The sequence below is a fragment of the Stenella coeruleoalba genome (assembly GCF_951394435.1).
Source record: "Stenella coeruleoalba genome assembly, chromosome: 15".
Lineage (NCBI taxonomy): Eukaryota > Metazoa > Chordata > Mammalia > Artiodactyla > Delphinidae > Stenella > Stenella coeruleoalba.
In genome coordinates this window covers 46,592,548-46,609,726 of record NC_137161.1, presented here as the reverse complement: position 1 = coordinate 46,609,726, position 17,179 = coordinate 46,592,548, and the positions used below count along the sequence as shown (strand labels likewise).

Sequence of the window (17,179 nt, the reverse complement as noted above, 5' to 3'; positions counted from 1 at the left end):
CCCCTGCATTGGGAGCATGGGGTCTTATCCGCTGTACCACCAGGGAAGTCCCGATTATTCATAATTAAATGTAAAGCACCACAAAGCTTCTTGGAAGCTGTGTATATTGGCAGAGTTTGTGAACTGGCGGCCCTCCCTTTAGGGTGACCATGTCGCAACCTGGTCATTTTATTGGAAGGATGAAAAATGTGAATATCTTTGGGGCTTTTCTCTTGGGTCAGGCGATTTCCCCAGGAAAAGTTCTCCAGTACCCTACTGGGGGTTGCAGGGTGGGATTAAATCTCACTGCCAGCATTCTGGGACCTACGTAGGGCAGGGTGAATGTGCCAGCTCTTACTTAACCCCGATTTCCAATGCGGTGGTCTGGAATGTAGGGGACACGGGTTCGATCCCTGGCCCGGGAAGACCCCACATGCCACGGAGCAACTAAGCCTGTGCGCCACAGCTACTGAGCCCGTGTGCCACAACTGCTGAAGCCCACGCACCTAGAACCCTTGCTCTGCAGCAAGAGAGGCCACTGCAATGAGAAGCCCGCGCACCACAGCGAAGAGTAGCCCCCACTCGCCGCAACTAGAGAAAGCCCGTCTGCAGCAACGAAGACCCAATGCAGCCAAAAATAAATAAATTTATGAAAAAATCATAATAAAAAACATTAGTTTATCCAAAATGTTATATAATTATTTGGGGAGATTGGCGAAGAAAAATTGCATGTCTATGTATATGGTATAAGAAGATTAAATCTTCACCTTCTGTAGTATGGACTGTGCTCTGGGAACTTGGGAACACAGCTTCCTATGCCTCTCCAGGGAATAAGGCTGTCCTCTTCTCCCTGCCGTTGTCCCTGCCTTGTCTGAATCCTGAGCCTCAGCAGATTCTGCACTGGGAATCCATTGCCTTGCCCCTTGGCTTTTCGTCCTGTAGTTGCTGAACTCTCAGCTTGCGTCTGTCTGCTAAATGAATTTACTAGCATCTGTAACTGTGCGGCTAGCTCTCATCGGCTATTGTCTCCTTCTCCATTCTCTTTGTTTTTATGAATTTATGCCTTTAAAAAGTTTTTTAATTCTCTTTTCTTCTCATCTTAAGTGAGGTGTTGATAGGAAGCTCATGTGTTCAGCTCATCTTGTTTCACTGAAACCTGTAGTCAGCTTTTCATACGAATGGTGAGTGCTTTTTGTACAAGCTAGTTACCCAAACTAAAAATAATTGATTACATGAGTGGTTGGAGTCAATGCATCTATCTGACCCACTTATTTTATAAAGAAATAAGTTTTTTATCTGAAGGCGACTACCCATCCCAGCTGTTTCATTGTCAAGCACATTGCTAAGGATTTATCAGAATATATACTTACTGGGCACTTTGTCTTTTCCACTTGATCTGAAGGAAAAGAAACAGAGTAGCAAGGGATGAAACGTCAAGCTCTTTGCTTGTTTAAATGTCAGAATGTTGCCACAGTGAATGATGCAGGAGAGCCTGGGTCAGCACTGTTTACAGAAGAGCACATGATGTTTTGTCTCAATGAGCAGGAAGATGTTTTGTGATAAAATGTGGTAAAAGCTTGTCATTTTTTCCAACTAAGCAGTAAAAGGAAGTACACAATGTAAAATGATCAATGAGAAGCTCTGAGTCATCAGTAACATAGGACAATGGGCAGGGTAAAAATAAGATTGAACGTGCTGAAACAGAAAGCAATAACAGCATGGCCTAGGAGCCCAAGTAACTATGGGACTCCAAGGCATTTAAATGTAGTTCGTGCTTTTTAAAGTTACTGAGTGGTGGGGACACTGAGGTAAACCATGGTGGTTCTATTTTCTTTAGAGTCAGGTTTATTAAGATATAACTTACATACAGTGAAATTCACTCTTTTCAGCGTACGTTCTATGAATTTTGACAGATCCGTTCAGTGAGGGTGTCACCACTGTGATCAGTCCCATAAAACTCTCCCCTAATTTCCTTCTGTTCCCCAACCCCAGCCCCTGCAACCAATGATCTGTTTTCTGTTCCCGAAATTCTCTCCTTTCCAGTTTATCTTATAAATGGAATCATACAGTAGACAGAATTTTTATTCTGGCTTAAATATTTCTGTACAGGTTTTTGTGGGAACATAAGTTTTCATTTCTCTGGGATAAATGCCCAGGAGTGCAAGCTGGGCTTAAATGTTAGTTGCATATTTAGTTTTTAAAGAAACCACCAAACTGTTTTCCAGAGAGGCTGTGCCACTTTACATTCCCACTGGTTATGTGGAAGTGATTCAGCTTTGATTTTTTTTTTTTTTTTTTTTGTAAATTTGTGTTAAACTGCTGAAACTGTCAAAGATTTACTCAGGTTAAAATGTATGCACTTTTAAGAATGTTTTCTTTCTCGAAGTGTCATGACTAATCTCACTGCAATAAAAAAAACCTAAGTCACTCCCAAAAGGGAAAACAAAAATCATGCTGGCCTTACTCTTTTCCCCCAGAAACTTTAAACCCCAGGGAAAAAATAGAATAATGATGTTTACAAAGTTCTTGGCAGGGAGAGAACATGGGATCCATGAATATCCAGCCAATATTCTAATCAGGCATCTCACAGACTAAGGAGCTCTGGGAAAAGAGCAGCAGCCCCGTGGGGCCCCTGGAAAACAAAGCAAAGCAAAGCAAAACAAAAAGAAAATACTATAATGAAATCCAGCCAACCCATAAATGAATCGAAATGAAGAGTGGAACGAGAAAATTGTAATAAAAAAATGGCAGTGCACATTACATCCACTCAATTATAGACGGAAATCAAACAACTGGAGGATGCATAGTTGTAACACAGATGTATATAAAAGTTCTGAAAAATAACAATAATACAAGCAAAATAATCAGGAGACTAGGGCAGAGCAGACAAAGATCATTACAGAGATCATTATAGCTTTCATTACAAAGAGGCAATAGTGCCCTAAATGGAAACTTATGATAAAAAATACTTGGATCTCAACGATTTTCATTAAGATGTTGAAAACACATAGGCTATATATGACATAATATAATATATATCTTAGGCATTAAAGGAAACTTTTAGGTACGCTTATTTCTTTGGTAGTCAGTAATCTATTTAGTTTTAACTCAGTTCATTTGGAAATGACCAAAAAAAAAAAAAAAAACTGGGTGTCCTGCCAGATATACTGCACGGTGAATACTAACCAGCTGTACATCTATTTATAAATACATTTCAGCATTCCTGATTGCCTTGTGCAGTTTAAATTCTCCTTTGAACCGATTGCAACATCTTACTGGTTCTTTCATAATGAATGAGTTGAAATCTTTGTCATGTGTTCATTTCATATTTGTATGAGAATCACAATTTTACCTTTTCTAAAAATTATCTTTTAGCATTCATTTAATGTAGCACATTAGGGGCAGTTGGTGGTGGTGGGATGAATTGGGAGATTGGGATTGACATGTATACACTAATATGTATTAAATGGGTAGCTAATAAGAACCTACTGAATAAAATAAAATTCAAAACAAAATAATGTAGCACATTGGGTTTTCCTGATAGGAAATTGTCTCTGAAATTTCTCCCTGTTGAAACACCTGGCAGGCAGGTGAGCTTATGAGGTCAGTCTCCCCTCCTGGAGCATTTGTAGAAACCTTGGACATGAGTTTGTTCCCCAGGGACTGTCACATGCCTCTGTTATTGGGCTTTTGGAGACAAGGCCTGGAGCTGAGCTTGGACCTTGGTGGGGGGCATCTTTCTTGGGGGGCCTGCCTACTTCCTCTGTCATCGCTCTCTCTACCTGCCCTGCCTGGGCCACACATCTGGGCAGGGGCTGCTGAGATTCCTGTGGGGCAAGTAGGGCCCCAGGGCAGTTAAGAGCTGTGAGGGCTTTGAATTTAGACTTCAGTTATGTGGGTTGGTTTGACCTCTGCAACCTGTCCCCCAGGACTTTAACTTTATTTAAATAACTTAAATTTACATTTGAAAAGTGATATTCCATTCAGTTATTTGAAAACAGCATGACTGGAACCATTTGGGTATCCACTTTTTAACCATACATTTTATGAAATCTAAATACAGAACAAGAATTTCCTATGACAGTTTAGCTCCTGGATTGAAAAATGCTGCAAATGTAAAATACACACAAGATTTCAAAGACATAGCACCAAAAAAAAAAAAAAAAAAAGCAAAACATTACATTAGTTTTTTTTTTTCCTACTGATTACGTGTTTGTATATTTTTGTATATATTTGATATACTGGGTAAAATATATTTAAAAAAAATTTTTTTTTAAATTTTATTTTTTTAAATAAATTACCCAGTATATTTTTGATATACTGGGTAAAATAATATATATATAATTGCAATTAATTTCACCTTTCTCTTATGTTGTGAAACATGATACTAGAAAATTTGCGATCACATGCATGGCTGTCATCACTGGGACAGGCCACTTTGGACCGTGAATTCTCCCATCCCTCTCCGCTTCCTTCCTCATTTGCCAGGCGGCACCAAGTGGTCCTGATCCCCGCTTTTCTGCTTTGGGTTCCTAACCCCTGGCAGCGTCTTGTCTTCTTCCCCGGAGGATCACTCTGCCTGCTTTCCCCTGTCACTCCAGGGAGGGGTTTTGAGGTTCTAAGAGGGAAGACCCCAGACTTTACAGGCTTTCCCGGATCTGGCCGCCAGAAGGCGCTGCGTCGCCGCCGCCGTTGCTAAGCAAGTCTTGGCCCGGAAGCAGTTTCCCATCCCGCCCCGCCCCGTGACTGCTGCGCGCCAGATAATTTCCGGTGGGGAGTGCGCTGAGTTGCGGAGAGCAGGCTCTTGCGGTGGCGGCGCGATGACCACTCTCCGGGCCTTCACGTGCGACGACCTGTTCCGCTTCAACAACATGTGAGTGAGGCGCGCCCGGGCCCAGCTGCCGCCGGCGCGTCCCCGGGGCCGTGAGGGGGGGGGGGGCCGGGAGGACGTGCGGACGCCCCGCTGACCTTGGCCGGGCGGTCGTCCCCTCTCAGCCCTGCGCGCGGTGTGGGCGCTTCTCGGGGTGCCGGGCGGGGCGGGGGGCGCCAGCCCGGCTCTGACCCCCGGCTCCGGCCCGCGTTCCCCTCCGGGCGGGTTAACACTGTGGCCCCGTCCAGGGCCCGGCGGGTTTGCGCGTCTCGTTACTGTTGCTGCGCATCCCGGCGGGAGCACTGCTGCGGCAGGCCCAGGGTATGCACGTTCCTCCGTCCGAGTTAAGTCAAGGACTGTGACTTGCAGGTGCCATTTTTTTTTTAAGTTTTATGAAAGTTCCTGAACACTTAAAAAGTTGGTAGAATTTTACCGTGAACACGTGTAGACTATTAGCTGGATTCTACCGTTAACATTTCGCTACATTGGCTTCATCACATTTCTGTCCACCCACCCATCTATCCATGCACCCACCAATCCCAGACCCAGTTTAAACACCCCGGGGCAGTTGTGTGAAAACTAAGGACCAGAGAGTACATATTCAAGTGTCAGGAGGATGGAAAGAACTTGAGATGAGGTGGCTAGAAACATTCAAAGAGGGGCTGAGCCTTGGAAAATGGGTAAGTGTTGACAGGGTTGAGGAAGGAGGTTCTGGAGGAGGAAGCAGGTGCGGGCGTGGCCGACACCTGGGAGGTGAGTGATGGTAGGAGCGGGTTTCTGTAACTCAGTGGTCAGAGAAACTGGTGAGACTGGACTTCTGCTCCACTATTGGGGGAACTTTCTGTGGGGCCTCTCCCAGTAGGAGCAGTGTAACTAAGGCGACTGTTGAGGGCTCGCTGTGCCTGGCACTGGAGTAACCCATTTCCTCCTGACAACTCTGTGAAGTAGCTGCCCTTCTCATCCCCAGTTTTGGTGTGAGTAAACTAAGGTCCTGAGAGCGCAGGGGAATGGCCCAGGTGGTAGAGCCCTGCGTGGGAGTGGGCAGAGCAAGGAGACTGATCAACGAGATTGGCTCCAGGCGGGTGGTTCTTACAGTGGTCCGTGAGCACCGGGAGCTTTTTGGAAATGCACGTTCCTGGCCGCCCAGGAGCCTGAGCTCGCCACCGCGGGCCTGCTGGAGGACGTATACCAGGCAGGTGTGAGCCATTTAGGTGGTCTTGGCAATGGCCGGGAGATGATGACTTGACAAAGGCTTGGGTTTGGGAAGCCCAGGCTCTGGAGGTGACAGTATGCCTTGAAGTTTAAAGAATAGATGAGGCAAAGCCTGCTGGAGAACCAGTTATAACCGAAGACCTAGGAAGGGCCAATATTTTTATACGAAAATGAATAGAGTAGAAGGAAAATAAGCATGACCATTTATTTATAACAAAACATTTGATTTCCGAGAATCATGTAGCTTGTGAAGTCTTCTTCAGAATATGCCAATAGGGGAGCTCCTCTCCCTCCTCGTTTTCTCCTACTTCTCACTTTGATTAGGGCACTTCCATCAAGAACTCCGAGAATCACTGGAGTAGGGTGTTGCAGTAGTAACTGAAAGAAGCAGTGGATGTAGAAACGTTGCAGTTAATTTAACAAATATTTTATTCTTGGCAAAATGTTTTATGCCTATTGTGCACCAGTGCTGAAGAGACAGTAGTGAACAAAACAGAAAAAAAATGTTATCTTTATGGAATTTACAGTTTACTTATTTAAATTGGCTGTGCTGTGTGGCTTGTGGAATCTTAGTTCCCTGACCAGGGATTGAACTTAGACCCTTGGCAGTGAGAACCAAGTTGGGGGAGTCATAGTCATAACCACTGAACCGCCAGGGAATTCCCAGAATTTACAGTTTAGAGGGAAGAGTAAGATAGAACTTAGCATTCAGTACAAAGGAAAAAATGTGAGCTGGAAAGGGAAATAGGGAGTGAGTGGGGATTCGGCTTTGGGTGAGGTGTTCAGGGAAGGTGTCACTGCAGAAAGACCTGGAGGGGAGGGAGTCTGTGGGCACTGTGGGCGGGAGACTTCCAGGCAGAGGGAGTGGCACGGGCACAGATTCCTGTTTCGGAGGAGGAGGCAGCGGCAGCTGTGCTGGAACAGTGAGTGTGGGAGCGTGAGAACACCAGGTCCGATCGGAGTCAAAGGGCTCGACCTCGGAGAGGCATAGAACGTGGGTCTCCGCCAAGGGCGCTCAGACACCCAGGTGGAGAAGTCAGCTGGGCATCCGGATGTGGGAGTCTCAAGTTTAGGTCTGGGCTAAAGATAGAAATTTCGGGGTCAACACTATGTGGATGGCATTAAAACCAGGTGGCTAGGGACTTCTCTGGCGGTCCAGTGGTTAAGACTCCACGCTCCCAATGCAGGGGGCCTGGGTTTGACTCCTGGTCAGGGAACTAGATCCTGCATGCTGCAACTGAGATCCCACACGCGGCAACTGAGATCCCGTGGTGCTGCAGCTAACACCCAGTGCAGCCAAATAAAAACAAACACAAAAAACCACGTGGCTAGGTGACATCAGTGATGAGTGAGTGCGGACAGGAAAAACGAGGTTCCAGGAATGTGCCCCAGGGCATCACATGTTAAAGGAGACACAGTGGCCCTGTGAGGTGGGAGGAAAACCTGATGGTGGGTCTGGAGTCTGAGAGAGGACAGCATTTCAGGAGGACGGAGCCCTGAACTGTGTCAGGTCTGCCGGTGGCTAGGTGTGCAGCACGTTTATACATTTCTTTCAGGGGAGCAGAGTCCTGGGTCCCGAGAGGTGGGGGCATCTGCTCACCAGGCCTCCAGGCCTGGGTCCAGGAGTGCAGGTGGAGTGTGGGCGCAGAGGTGTAGGGGGGGTGGGGCGGGGGTGGGACCTTGGTGAAGCTTTCTCCTTACTGCTGTTTTCTTCTTGAAATTGGAAGCAGCTGAGGTGGAAGGGGGAGTGTTGAGGAGACAGGAGAGGGTATAGAGTAGTCCTGAGAAGCAGGGGAGAGTGAGTCCACATGGATTAGTGATTCTCCAGGTGTGGCCAGGGGCGCCTCAAGATTGTTTTGGGGGTTCTGCAAGCCATTTTCATGGTAATAAGGGTTTTGTTTGGGGTGGTTTTTCTTTTGCCTTTTTCATTTTCATTCTCTCACAAGTGCACAGTGGAGTTTTCAAGGTTTGTGATCATGTAATAGTAAGCCTAACAGGCACAGAAATGAGAAATCAGCTGCCTTCTATTAAACCAGACATTAAAAAGATCTGCAAAATTGTTAAAATAATGCCATTCTTGTCACTAAATTTTTGTTTTCGAAAATAGTGACGTTTTTGGTTTAAAAAAAGTTATTCATATTAATGTATTATTTATTTTTTAAATGAATGTTTTAAACATTTAAATGTCAATAGATGTAATCCACATAAACAGAAGTTCTTGGGGTTTTCAGTAATTTTTGAGTGTAAAGGGATCCTAAGAACTGCTGGTCTCCAGAAATGCAGTGTGACTGTTTGCATTGTTAAGGGTCCAAAAGCAGAGTTTGACTGTGCAAGAGGAAGAGTTGAAGGTAGCTGTTTTGGGGTCTGGCAAAATATTGGTTCCATTAATTGAATAGGAAAGTAAGGGGCAGAGTTCTTTGTAGACAGAGGCAGGTGTGCATTTAAGAAATGCTGTCGGGAGTGTTGTGATCGGATATGCTGGCGTGGCAGGCGCTCAGCAGCTCCAGAGCCAGATCAGGAGCTTCCCTCTGAGAACAAAATTGAAAGTATGGGAATGGGGGCGGTGGGGGGCAGAAATGTAGAAGAGTGGCGAGCAGAAGCCTGAGTGGTGAGATGGCCCACATTTTGGGGGAGGAGGGAGGGAGGAGGAGGAATTGGCAGAGAGGGGGTGCTTGTCAGATGCTGCAGGGCTAGGGTTATTACCCCCATCTGTGATTGACATGCCAGCTTGGTCCCCAGTTCCGGTAACAGTTTATTGCCATTTAGAAAATGGAAGGTTTTAGGGACTTCCCTGGCAGTCCGGTGGTGAAGACTCGGTGCTCTCACTGCTTCGGGCCTGGGTCCAGTCCCTGGTCCAGAACTAAGATCCCACGAGCCACTTGGTGCAGCCAAAGGAAAAAGCAAAAAAGAAGCTTTTGATGATGTATTAACTATAATTTGTAAAGAAGCAGCAGTTAAATGAAAATGTATAGATGTCTTTATAGTGGCTGTGATGATAGCTCATTATGGCCATTAGGTAAATTAAACCATCTTTCTTAGCTGTAAAGTTGGTTTTAAAGTTGTGGATTTAACATGTTTTGTTTTCCCTGTGCATGTTATTTTTAGTTGTAGTCTCCTTATTTAAACTGGTTTTGTAAACACTGCTTACTGTTGACATTTTTCTTGTTTCTTTTAGTAACTTGGATCCACTTACAGAAACTGTATCCTTTTTTAAAAAGTTAAATGAAGGCTTACTAAGAATAAGGAAAATAGAGGATCAAAAGGAAAAAAATAGACTTGAGTACCGAAAATGTTTAAAACTTGGAGGTCAGGAAACATAAGCAACATTGAAAGCAGTTGAAAATAAAAAACACTAAAAACCTGGGAACAAGAGTTATCTTACACCTGTTGACAAGCCGCTAATATAATGACCTCATAAATCAAGAACAGTACAGTTCCCTGCCCACCCTGCCCCTCAGTAGTAAGCATAGCTGTGAGCAGCAGAAAGTGGTGACTTCAGCAGGAGGGGCTATTCCTGCCTGATGTGAATGAGTCTAGAGTGGACGAGCAGTCCTGGTGGCTCTGTGACATCCCCAGCGACCGGGCTCTGCAGTGGAACCACTCTCCCGTTCCCGGGTGTTCCTGGCTTCCTGTCCAGGTGGCTCCCAGAGCGTACCGCATCTCAGCCATGTTCTTGGCAGGAGGATCGATCAACAGAGGGGAAGGTGAGTGCGTCCTTCCCAGACTCCCAGGGGTACCTCTGGGAGGTGCCACACAGCCTTCTGCATCCTGTGGACCCCTGCCTCGTGCCATACCTGCCTATCTAGAACAGAGTCTGGAATGAGCCTGATTTATATTGGGGCGTGTTGCTAAAGTGAAAGAAGGACTTTGGCTAACATCAGCAGTACTTCTCATGCTCCCCACTAGAGATACGGGCAAAGATGTGTGAAGTGAGGGTCCTCTGACCCTAACAGACAATCCCCACACGCTCAGGAGCGTGAAACAGAGCTGCACTTTGGGGTTATGTGCCATGTCCACTGCAGGGTAGGAGGGTAGTAGTAATTGATAATTTAACAAAGAGGGCATATAGGATGCTATGAAAATATTAAAAAGAGTTCGGTCTCACCAGTTAAAAGACATGCAGATTAAAACCAAAATGAGATACCATGTTTTATCTATCAAATTATGAAGGATTTCAAGCAGTGATAAAACTCAAGGCTGATGAAGGTGAGGTGAGGGGGAGCAGTCTCATAAACTGCGAGTGACAGAGTAAATGCTAGTCTTTCTGGAAGGCACTTTGGTAATGTAATACCTAGTAATTCAATTTCCTGGAAGCTGAAGATAATAAGAAATAGAGTCAATTATGTCGGGTTGGCACAGTAATGTGCATGGGCCAGGTTTGGCCCACTGCCTTTTTTTGTAAATAAAGCTTTATTGGACACAACCATGGTGAATAATGTACATATTGTCTGTGCTCTTCTCCTTGGTTTTCACAGTTTTTTCTTTTAAATGGAAATAGAGTTGATTTACAATGTTGTATAAGTTCAGTAGTTTTTTATGGTAAGAATGCACAACAAGGTAGAAGTAGAAGAACCTTTGTTAATTTGGTAAAGGTTTGATACTAAAAACCTTCAGTAAGCATTATAGGTAAGTGAGAAATTAGATTCGTTCCCTTTAAGATTGGGTGTAAGATGAGAATGCCTGCTGTCACTACTGCACGTTAACATAGTTCCAGAGGAACTGACCAAAGGTATTGGAAAGAAGAAAGAAGTGAAAGAAAGTATAAGGATAAGAAAAGTAGAAATAAAACTGTCATTATTTATAATTGATAATACAGTCATCTATCTAGAAAAAAGAACAACCTATTAATAATAAGCGAGTTCAGCAATGTTAGAACCAAGATCAAGTTTCGAAAAATCAATAGCATTTCTGTACACTAGCAGTAGAAATCAAGAAAATATTTTAATTGAATACTTAAAACATGAATATCTACTTAAAGAACATCATGCATAAAACTAAAAAGTTGAAAGAATGGAAGCAGATTTTTTTTAATATCTAAAACTGACAGGAAGTGAATAGCTAGAATATATAACGAGTTTTTTTTCTGTTCTGTGCCGTTTTTTTAAAATTTTATTGGAGTATAATTGATTTACAGTGTTGTGTTTCAGGTGTACAGCAGAGTGATTCAGTTATACATATATTCATTATTTTTCAGTCTTTTCTCCTACAGGTTATCACAGAATATTGAGTAAAGTTCCCTGTGCTATACAGTAGGTCCTTATTGGTTACCTATCTTATATATAGTAGTGTGTGTATGTTAACCCTAAACTCCTGATTTATCCCCCCCCGCCCACGTTTCCTCTTTGGTAACCATAAGTTTGTTTTTGATATTTGTAAGCCTGTTTCTGTTTTGTAAATAAGTTCATTTGTATCAGTTTTTAAATTAGACTCCACATATCAGTGATATATGATATTTGTCTTTGTCTGACTTAGTCTGATAATCTCTGGGTCCATCCATGTTGCTGCAAATGGCATTCTTTTCTCTTTTTTTGGCTGAGTAGTATTCCACTGTATATATGTATACCATATCTTCTTTATCCGTTCCTTTGTCGATGGACATTTAGGTTGCTTCCATGTCTTGGCTGTTGTAAACAGTGCTGCAGTGAACATTGGGGTGCATGTATCTTTTCAAATTATAGTTTTCTCCTGATAAATGCCCAGTAGTGGGATTGCTGGGTCATATGGTAGTTCTATTTTTAGTTTTTTAAGGAACCTCCATACTGTTCTCATAGTGGTTGTACCAATTTACATTCCCACCAACAGTGTAGGAGGGTTCCCTTTTGTCCACACTCTATCCAGCATTTGTTTGTAGACTTTTTGATGATGGCCATTCTGACCAGTGTGAGATGATATCTCATTGTAGTTTTTTTTTTTTTTTTTTTAGATTCTGTATATATGTGTTAGCATATGGTATTTGTTTTTCTCTTTCTGACTTACCTCAGTCTGTATGACAGACCCTAGGTCCATCCACCTCACTACAAATAACTCAATTTCTTTTCTTTTTATGACTGAGTAATATTCCATTGTATATATGTGCCACATCTTCTTTATCCATTCATCTATTGATGGACACTTAGGTTGCTTCCATGTCCTGGCTATTGTAAATAGAGCTGCAATGAACATTGTGGTACATGACTCATTTCGAATTATGGTTTTCTCAGGGTATATGCCCAGTAGTGGGATTGCTGGGTGGTATGATAGTTCTATTTTTAGTTTTTTAAGGAACCTCCATACTGTTTTCCATATTGGCTCTATCAATTTACATTCCCACCAACAGTGCAAGAGGGTTCCCTTTTCTCCACACCCTCTCCAGCATTTATTGTTTGTAGATTTTTTGATGATGGCCATTCTGACCGGTGTGAGATGATATCTCATTGTAGGTTTGTTTTTTTTTTTTAAAGAGAAAAAGTTTTCTTAAATCTGGAAAAACAAAGCACAGAAGAACCAACAATGTTTCAAACAGAAAGTCACAAGAATTGTAATCATCATCATCAGTTCACTCAGTCCCATGTAATTATTTTTCATCTTGATCTTTTGTTAGCACTTTTTTGAATTCATCAGTTTTCCATTAGAGTTCTGAAAATGCTTATTCATTCAGTTCAGCAGTATAGTCACTTACCAGAAACCTGTACTTGTCAGTCTTTTCCATGAATTACTTGAAGATAAAACCCTTTATAGGAACATTTTTGCAAAAGCAACAGAGTATACCCAGAACTGTCTGTAAATGACAAAAGACTTAAAAATGACCACAGTTAAAGATTTGATGAAAGTTCATAATAATGCACTTGACAAGGAAATTTAGTTATTTCTGAGATATACATTTAAAAATCATAACTAGAATTATGACTTATAACATTATACCAGAACATATAAGATTTTTAGGAATTTCTTGTAATGTCTGAAACGTTTATATTAACATATTTCCATACAAATAACCCAAAGAAAGTTTTAGTACTAGTTGTTATTTTTAATTTTTGAATTTTATTTTATTTTTTTATACAGCAGGTTCTTATTAGTCATCAGCTTTATACACATCAGTGTATACATGTCAGTCCAAATCGCCCAATTCATCACACCACCATCCCCACCCCACCATGGCTTTCCCCCCTTGGTGTCCATACGTTTGTTCTCTACATCTGTGTCTCAACTTCTGCCCTGCAAACCGGTTCATCTGTACCATTTTTCTAGGTTCCACATACATGCATTAATATACAATATTTGTTTTTCTCTTTCTAACTTACTTCACTCTGTATGACAGTCTCTAGATCCATCCATGTCTCAACAAATTACCCAATTTTGTTCCTTTTTATGGCTGAGTAATATTCCATTGTATATATGTACCAAAACTTCTTTACCCATTCGTCTGTCAATGGGCATTTAGGTTGCTTCCATGACCTGGCTATTGTAAATTGTGCTGCAGTGAACATTGGGGTGCATGTGTCTTTCTGAATTATGCCCATCATTTCTGATGATTCTAACTGGTGTGAGGTGATACCTCATTGTAGTTTTGATTTGCATTTCTCTAATAATTAGTGATGTTGAGCAGCTTTTCATGTGCTTCTTGGCCATCTGGATGCCTTTGGAGAAATGTCTATTTAGGCCTGCCCATTTTTGGATTGGGTGGGTTGGTTGTTTTTGTGGTACGCGGGCCTCTCACTGTTGTGGCCTCTCCTGTTGCGGAGCACGGGCTCCAGACGCGCAGGCTCAGCAGCCATGGCTCACAGGACCAGCCACACCGCGGCATGTGGGATCTTCCCGGAACAGGGCACGAACCCCTGTCCCCTGCATCGGCAGGCGGACTCTCAACCACTGCGCCACCAGGGAAGCCCTGGTTGTTTGTTTTTTAAATATTGAGCTGCATGAGCTGTTTATATATTTTAGAGATTAATCCTTTGTCTGTTGATTGGTTTGCAAATATTTTCTCCCATTCTGAGGGTTGTCTTTTCGTCTTGTTTATGGTTTCCTTTGCTGTGCAAAAGCTTTGAAGTTTCATTAGGTCCCATTTGTTTATTTTTGTTATTTCCATTACTCTAGGAGGTGGATCAAAACAGATCTTCCTGTGATTTATATCAAAGAGTGTTCTTCCTATGTTTTCCTCTAAGAGTTTTATAGTGTCCAGTCTTAAATTTAGATCTCTAATCCATTTTGAGTTTATTTTTGTGTATGGTGTTAGGAAGTGTTCTAATCTCATTGTTTTACATGTAACTGTCCAGTTTTCCTGGTACCACTTATTGAAGAGACTGTCTTTTATCCATTGTATATCCTTGCCTCTTCTGTCATAGATTAGTTGACCATAGGTGCGTGGGTTTATCTCTAGGCTTTCTATCTTGTTTCATTGATCTGTGTTTCTGTTTTTGTGCCAATACCGTATTGTCTTGATTACTGTAGCTTTGTAGTATAGTCTGAAGTCAGGGAGTCTGATTCCTCCAGCTCTGTTTTTTACCCTCAAGACTGCTTTGGCTATTCGGGGTCTTTTGTGTCTCCATACAAATTTTAAGATTTTTTGTTCTAGTTCTGTAAAAAATGCCATTGGTAATTTGATAGGGATTGCATTGAATCTGTAGATTGCTTTGGGTAGTATAGTCATTTTCACCATATTGATTCTTCCAGTCCAAGAACATGGTATATCTCTTCGTCTGTTGGTATCATCTTTAATTTCTTTCATCAGTGTTTTATAGTTTTCTGCATACAAGTCTTTTGTCTCCCTAGGTAGGTTTATTCCTAGGTTTTTTTTTTCTTTTTGTTGCAATGGTAAATTGGAGTTTACCAATTCCTTAATTTCTCTTTCAGATTTTTCATCATTAGCGTATAGGAATGCAAGAGATTTCTGTGCATTAATTTTGTGTCCTGCAACTTTACCAAATTTATTGATTAGCTCTAGTAGTTTTCTGGTGGCATTTTTAGGATTCTCTATGTATAGTATCATGTCATCTGCAAACAGTGACAGTTTTACTTCTTCTTTTCCAATTTGCATTCCTTTTATTTCTTTTTCTTCTCTGCTTGCCGTGGCTAGGACTTCCAAAACTATGTTGAATAATAGTGGTGAGAGTGGACAACCTTGTCTTGCTCCTGATCTTAGAGGAAATGCTTTCAGTTTTTCACCATTGAGAATGATGTTTGCTGTGGGTTTGTCATATATGGCCTTTATTATGTTGAGGTAGGTTCCCTCTATGCCCATTTTCTGGAGACTTTTTATCATCTGCATCTATTGAGATGATCATATGGTTTTTATTCTTCAGTTTGTTAATATGGTATATCACATTGATTGATTTGCATATATTGAAGAATCCTTGCATCCCTGGGATAAAGCCCACTTGATCATGGTGGATGATCCTTTTAATGTGTTGTTGGATTCTGTTTGCTAGTATTTTGTTGAGTTTTTAATCTATATTCATGAGTGATACTGGTCTGTAATTTTCTTTTTTTATAGTATCTTTGTCTGGTTTTGGTATCAGGGTGATGGTGACCTCATAGAATGAGTTTGGGAGTGTTCCTTCCTCTGCAATTTTTGGAAGAGTTTGAGAAGGATGGGTGTTAGCTCTTCTCTAAATGTTGGATAGAATTCACCTGTGAAGCCGTCTGGTCTAGGGCTTTTGTTTGTTGCAAGATTTTTAATCACAGTTTCAATTTCATTACTTGTGATTGGTCTGTTCATATTTTCTGTTTCTTCCTGGTTCAATCTTGGAAGGTTATACCTTTCTAAGAATTTGTCCATTTCTTCCAGGTTGTCCATTTTATTGGCATAGAGTTGTTTGTAGTAGTCTCTCAGGATGCTTCGTATTTCTGTGGTGTCTGTTGTAACTTCTCCTTTTTCATTTCTAATTTTATTGATTTGAGTCCTCTCACTCTTTTTCTTGATGAGTCTGGCTAATGGTTTATCAATTTTATCTTCTCAGAGAACCAGCTTTTAGTTTTATTGATCTTAGCTCTTGTTTTCTTTGTTTCTGTTTATGTGTGCTCTGATCTTCATGATTTCTTTCCTTCTGCTAACTTTGAGTTTTCTTCTTCTTTCTCTAGTTCCTTTAGATATAAGGTTAGATTGTTTGAGATTTTTCTTGTTTCTTTAGGTAGGCTTGTATAGCTATAAACTTCCCTCTTAGAACTGCTTTTGCTGCATCCCATAGGTTTTGGATCATCGTGTTTTCATTGTCATTTGTCTCTACGTATTTTTTAATTTCCTCTTTGATTTCTTCAGTGATCTCTTGGTTACTTAGTAATGTATTGTTTAGCCTCCATGTGTTTGTGTTTTTTACGTTGTTTTCCCTGTAATTCATTTCTAATCTCATAGCGTTGTCAGAAGAGATGCTTGATACGATTTCAATTTTCTTAAATTTACTGAGGCTTGATTTGTGACCCAAGATGTGATCTATCCTGGAGAATGTTCCATGCGCACTTGAGAAAAAGGTGTAATCTGCTGTTTTTGGTTGGAATGTCCTATAAATATCAGTTAAATCTGTCTGGTCTATTGTGTCACTTAAAGCTTGTTTCCTTATTTATTTTCATTTTGGATGATCTGTCCATTGGTGTAAGTGAGGTGTTAAAGTCCCCCAGTATTATTGTGTTACTGTTGATTTCCTTTTTTATAGCTGTTAGCAGTTGCCTTATGTGTTAAGGTGCTCCTATGTTGGGTGCATATATAATTGTTATATATTCTTCCTGGATTGATCCCTTGATCATTATGTAATGTCCTTCCTTGTCTCTTATAACATTCTATATTTTAGAGTCTATTTTATCTGATATGAGTATTGCTACTCCAGTTTTCTTTTGATTTCCATTTGCATGGAATATCTTTTTCCATCCTCTCACTTGCAGTCTGTATGTGTCCCTAGGTCTGAAGTGGTTCTTTTATAGACAGCATATATATGGGTCTTATTTTTGTATCCATTCAGCAAGCCTGTGTCTTTTGGTTGGAGCATTTAATCCATTCACGTTTAAGGTAATTATCAGTATGTATGTTCCTGTGACCATTTTCTTAATTGTTTTGTTTTTGGTTTGTTTTTGTAGGTCCTTTTCTCCTCTTGTGCTTCCCACTTAGAGAAGTTCCTTTAGCATTTGTTGTAGAGCTGGTTTGGTGGTGCT

The 17,179-nt window shown here is 41.5% G+C and overlaps 1 protein-coding gene across 2 annotated transcripts in view; it reads left to right on the top strand.

The window, feature by feature from the left end:
- Positions 1-1,104: 1,104 nt before the first annotated feature.
- NAA20 (N-alpha-acetyltransferase 20, NatB catalytic subunit) overlaps positions 1,105-17,179 on the top strand; it is a gene marked incomplete at its 5' end in the record, with an annotated part of 29,628 nt that continues 13,553 nt past the window's right edge. Inside the window, 2 exons of one of the 2 annotated variants that reach the window (XM_079945957.1) lie at positions 1,105-1,160; positions 9,237-9,261. In XM_079945957.1, the coding sequence (XP_079802083.1) occupies positions 1,105-1,160; positions 9,237-9,261 (81 nt within the window). Of the gene's footprint in view, positions 1,161-4,601; positions 4,853-9,236; positions 9,262-17,179 lie in introns of those variants that run through there. The other variant, XM_079945956.1, reaches the window with a different exon arrangement.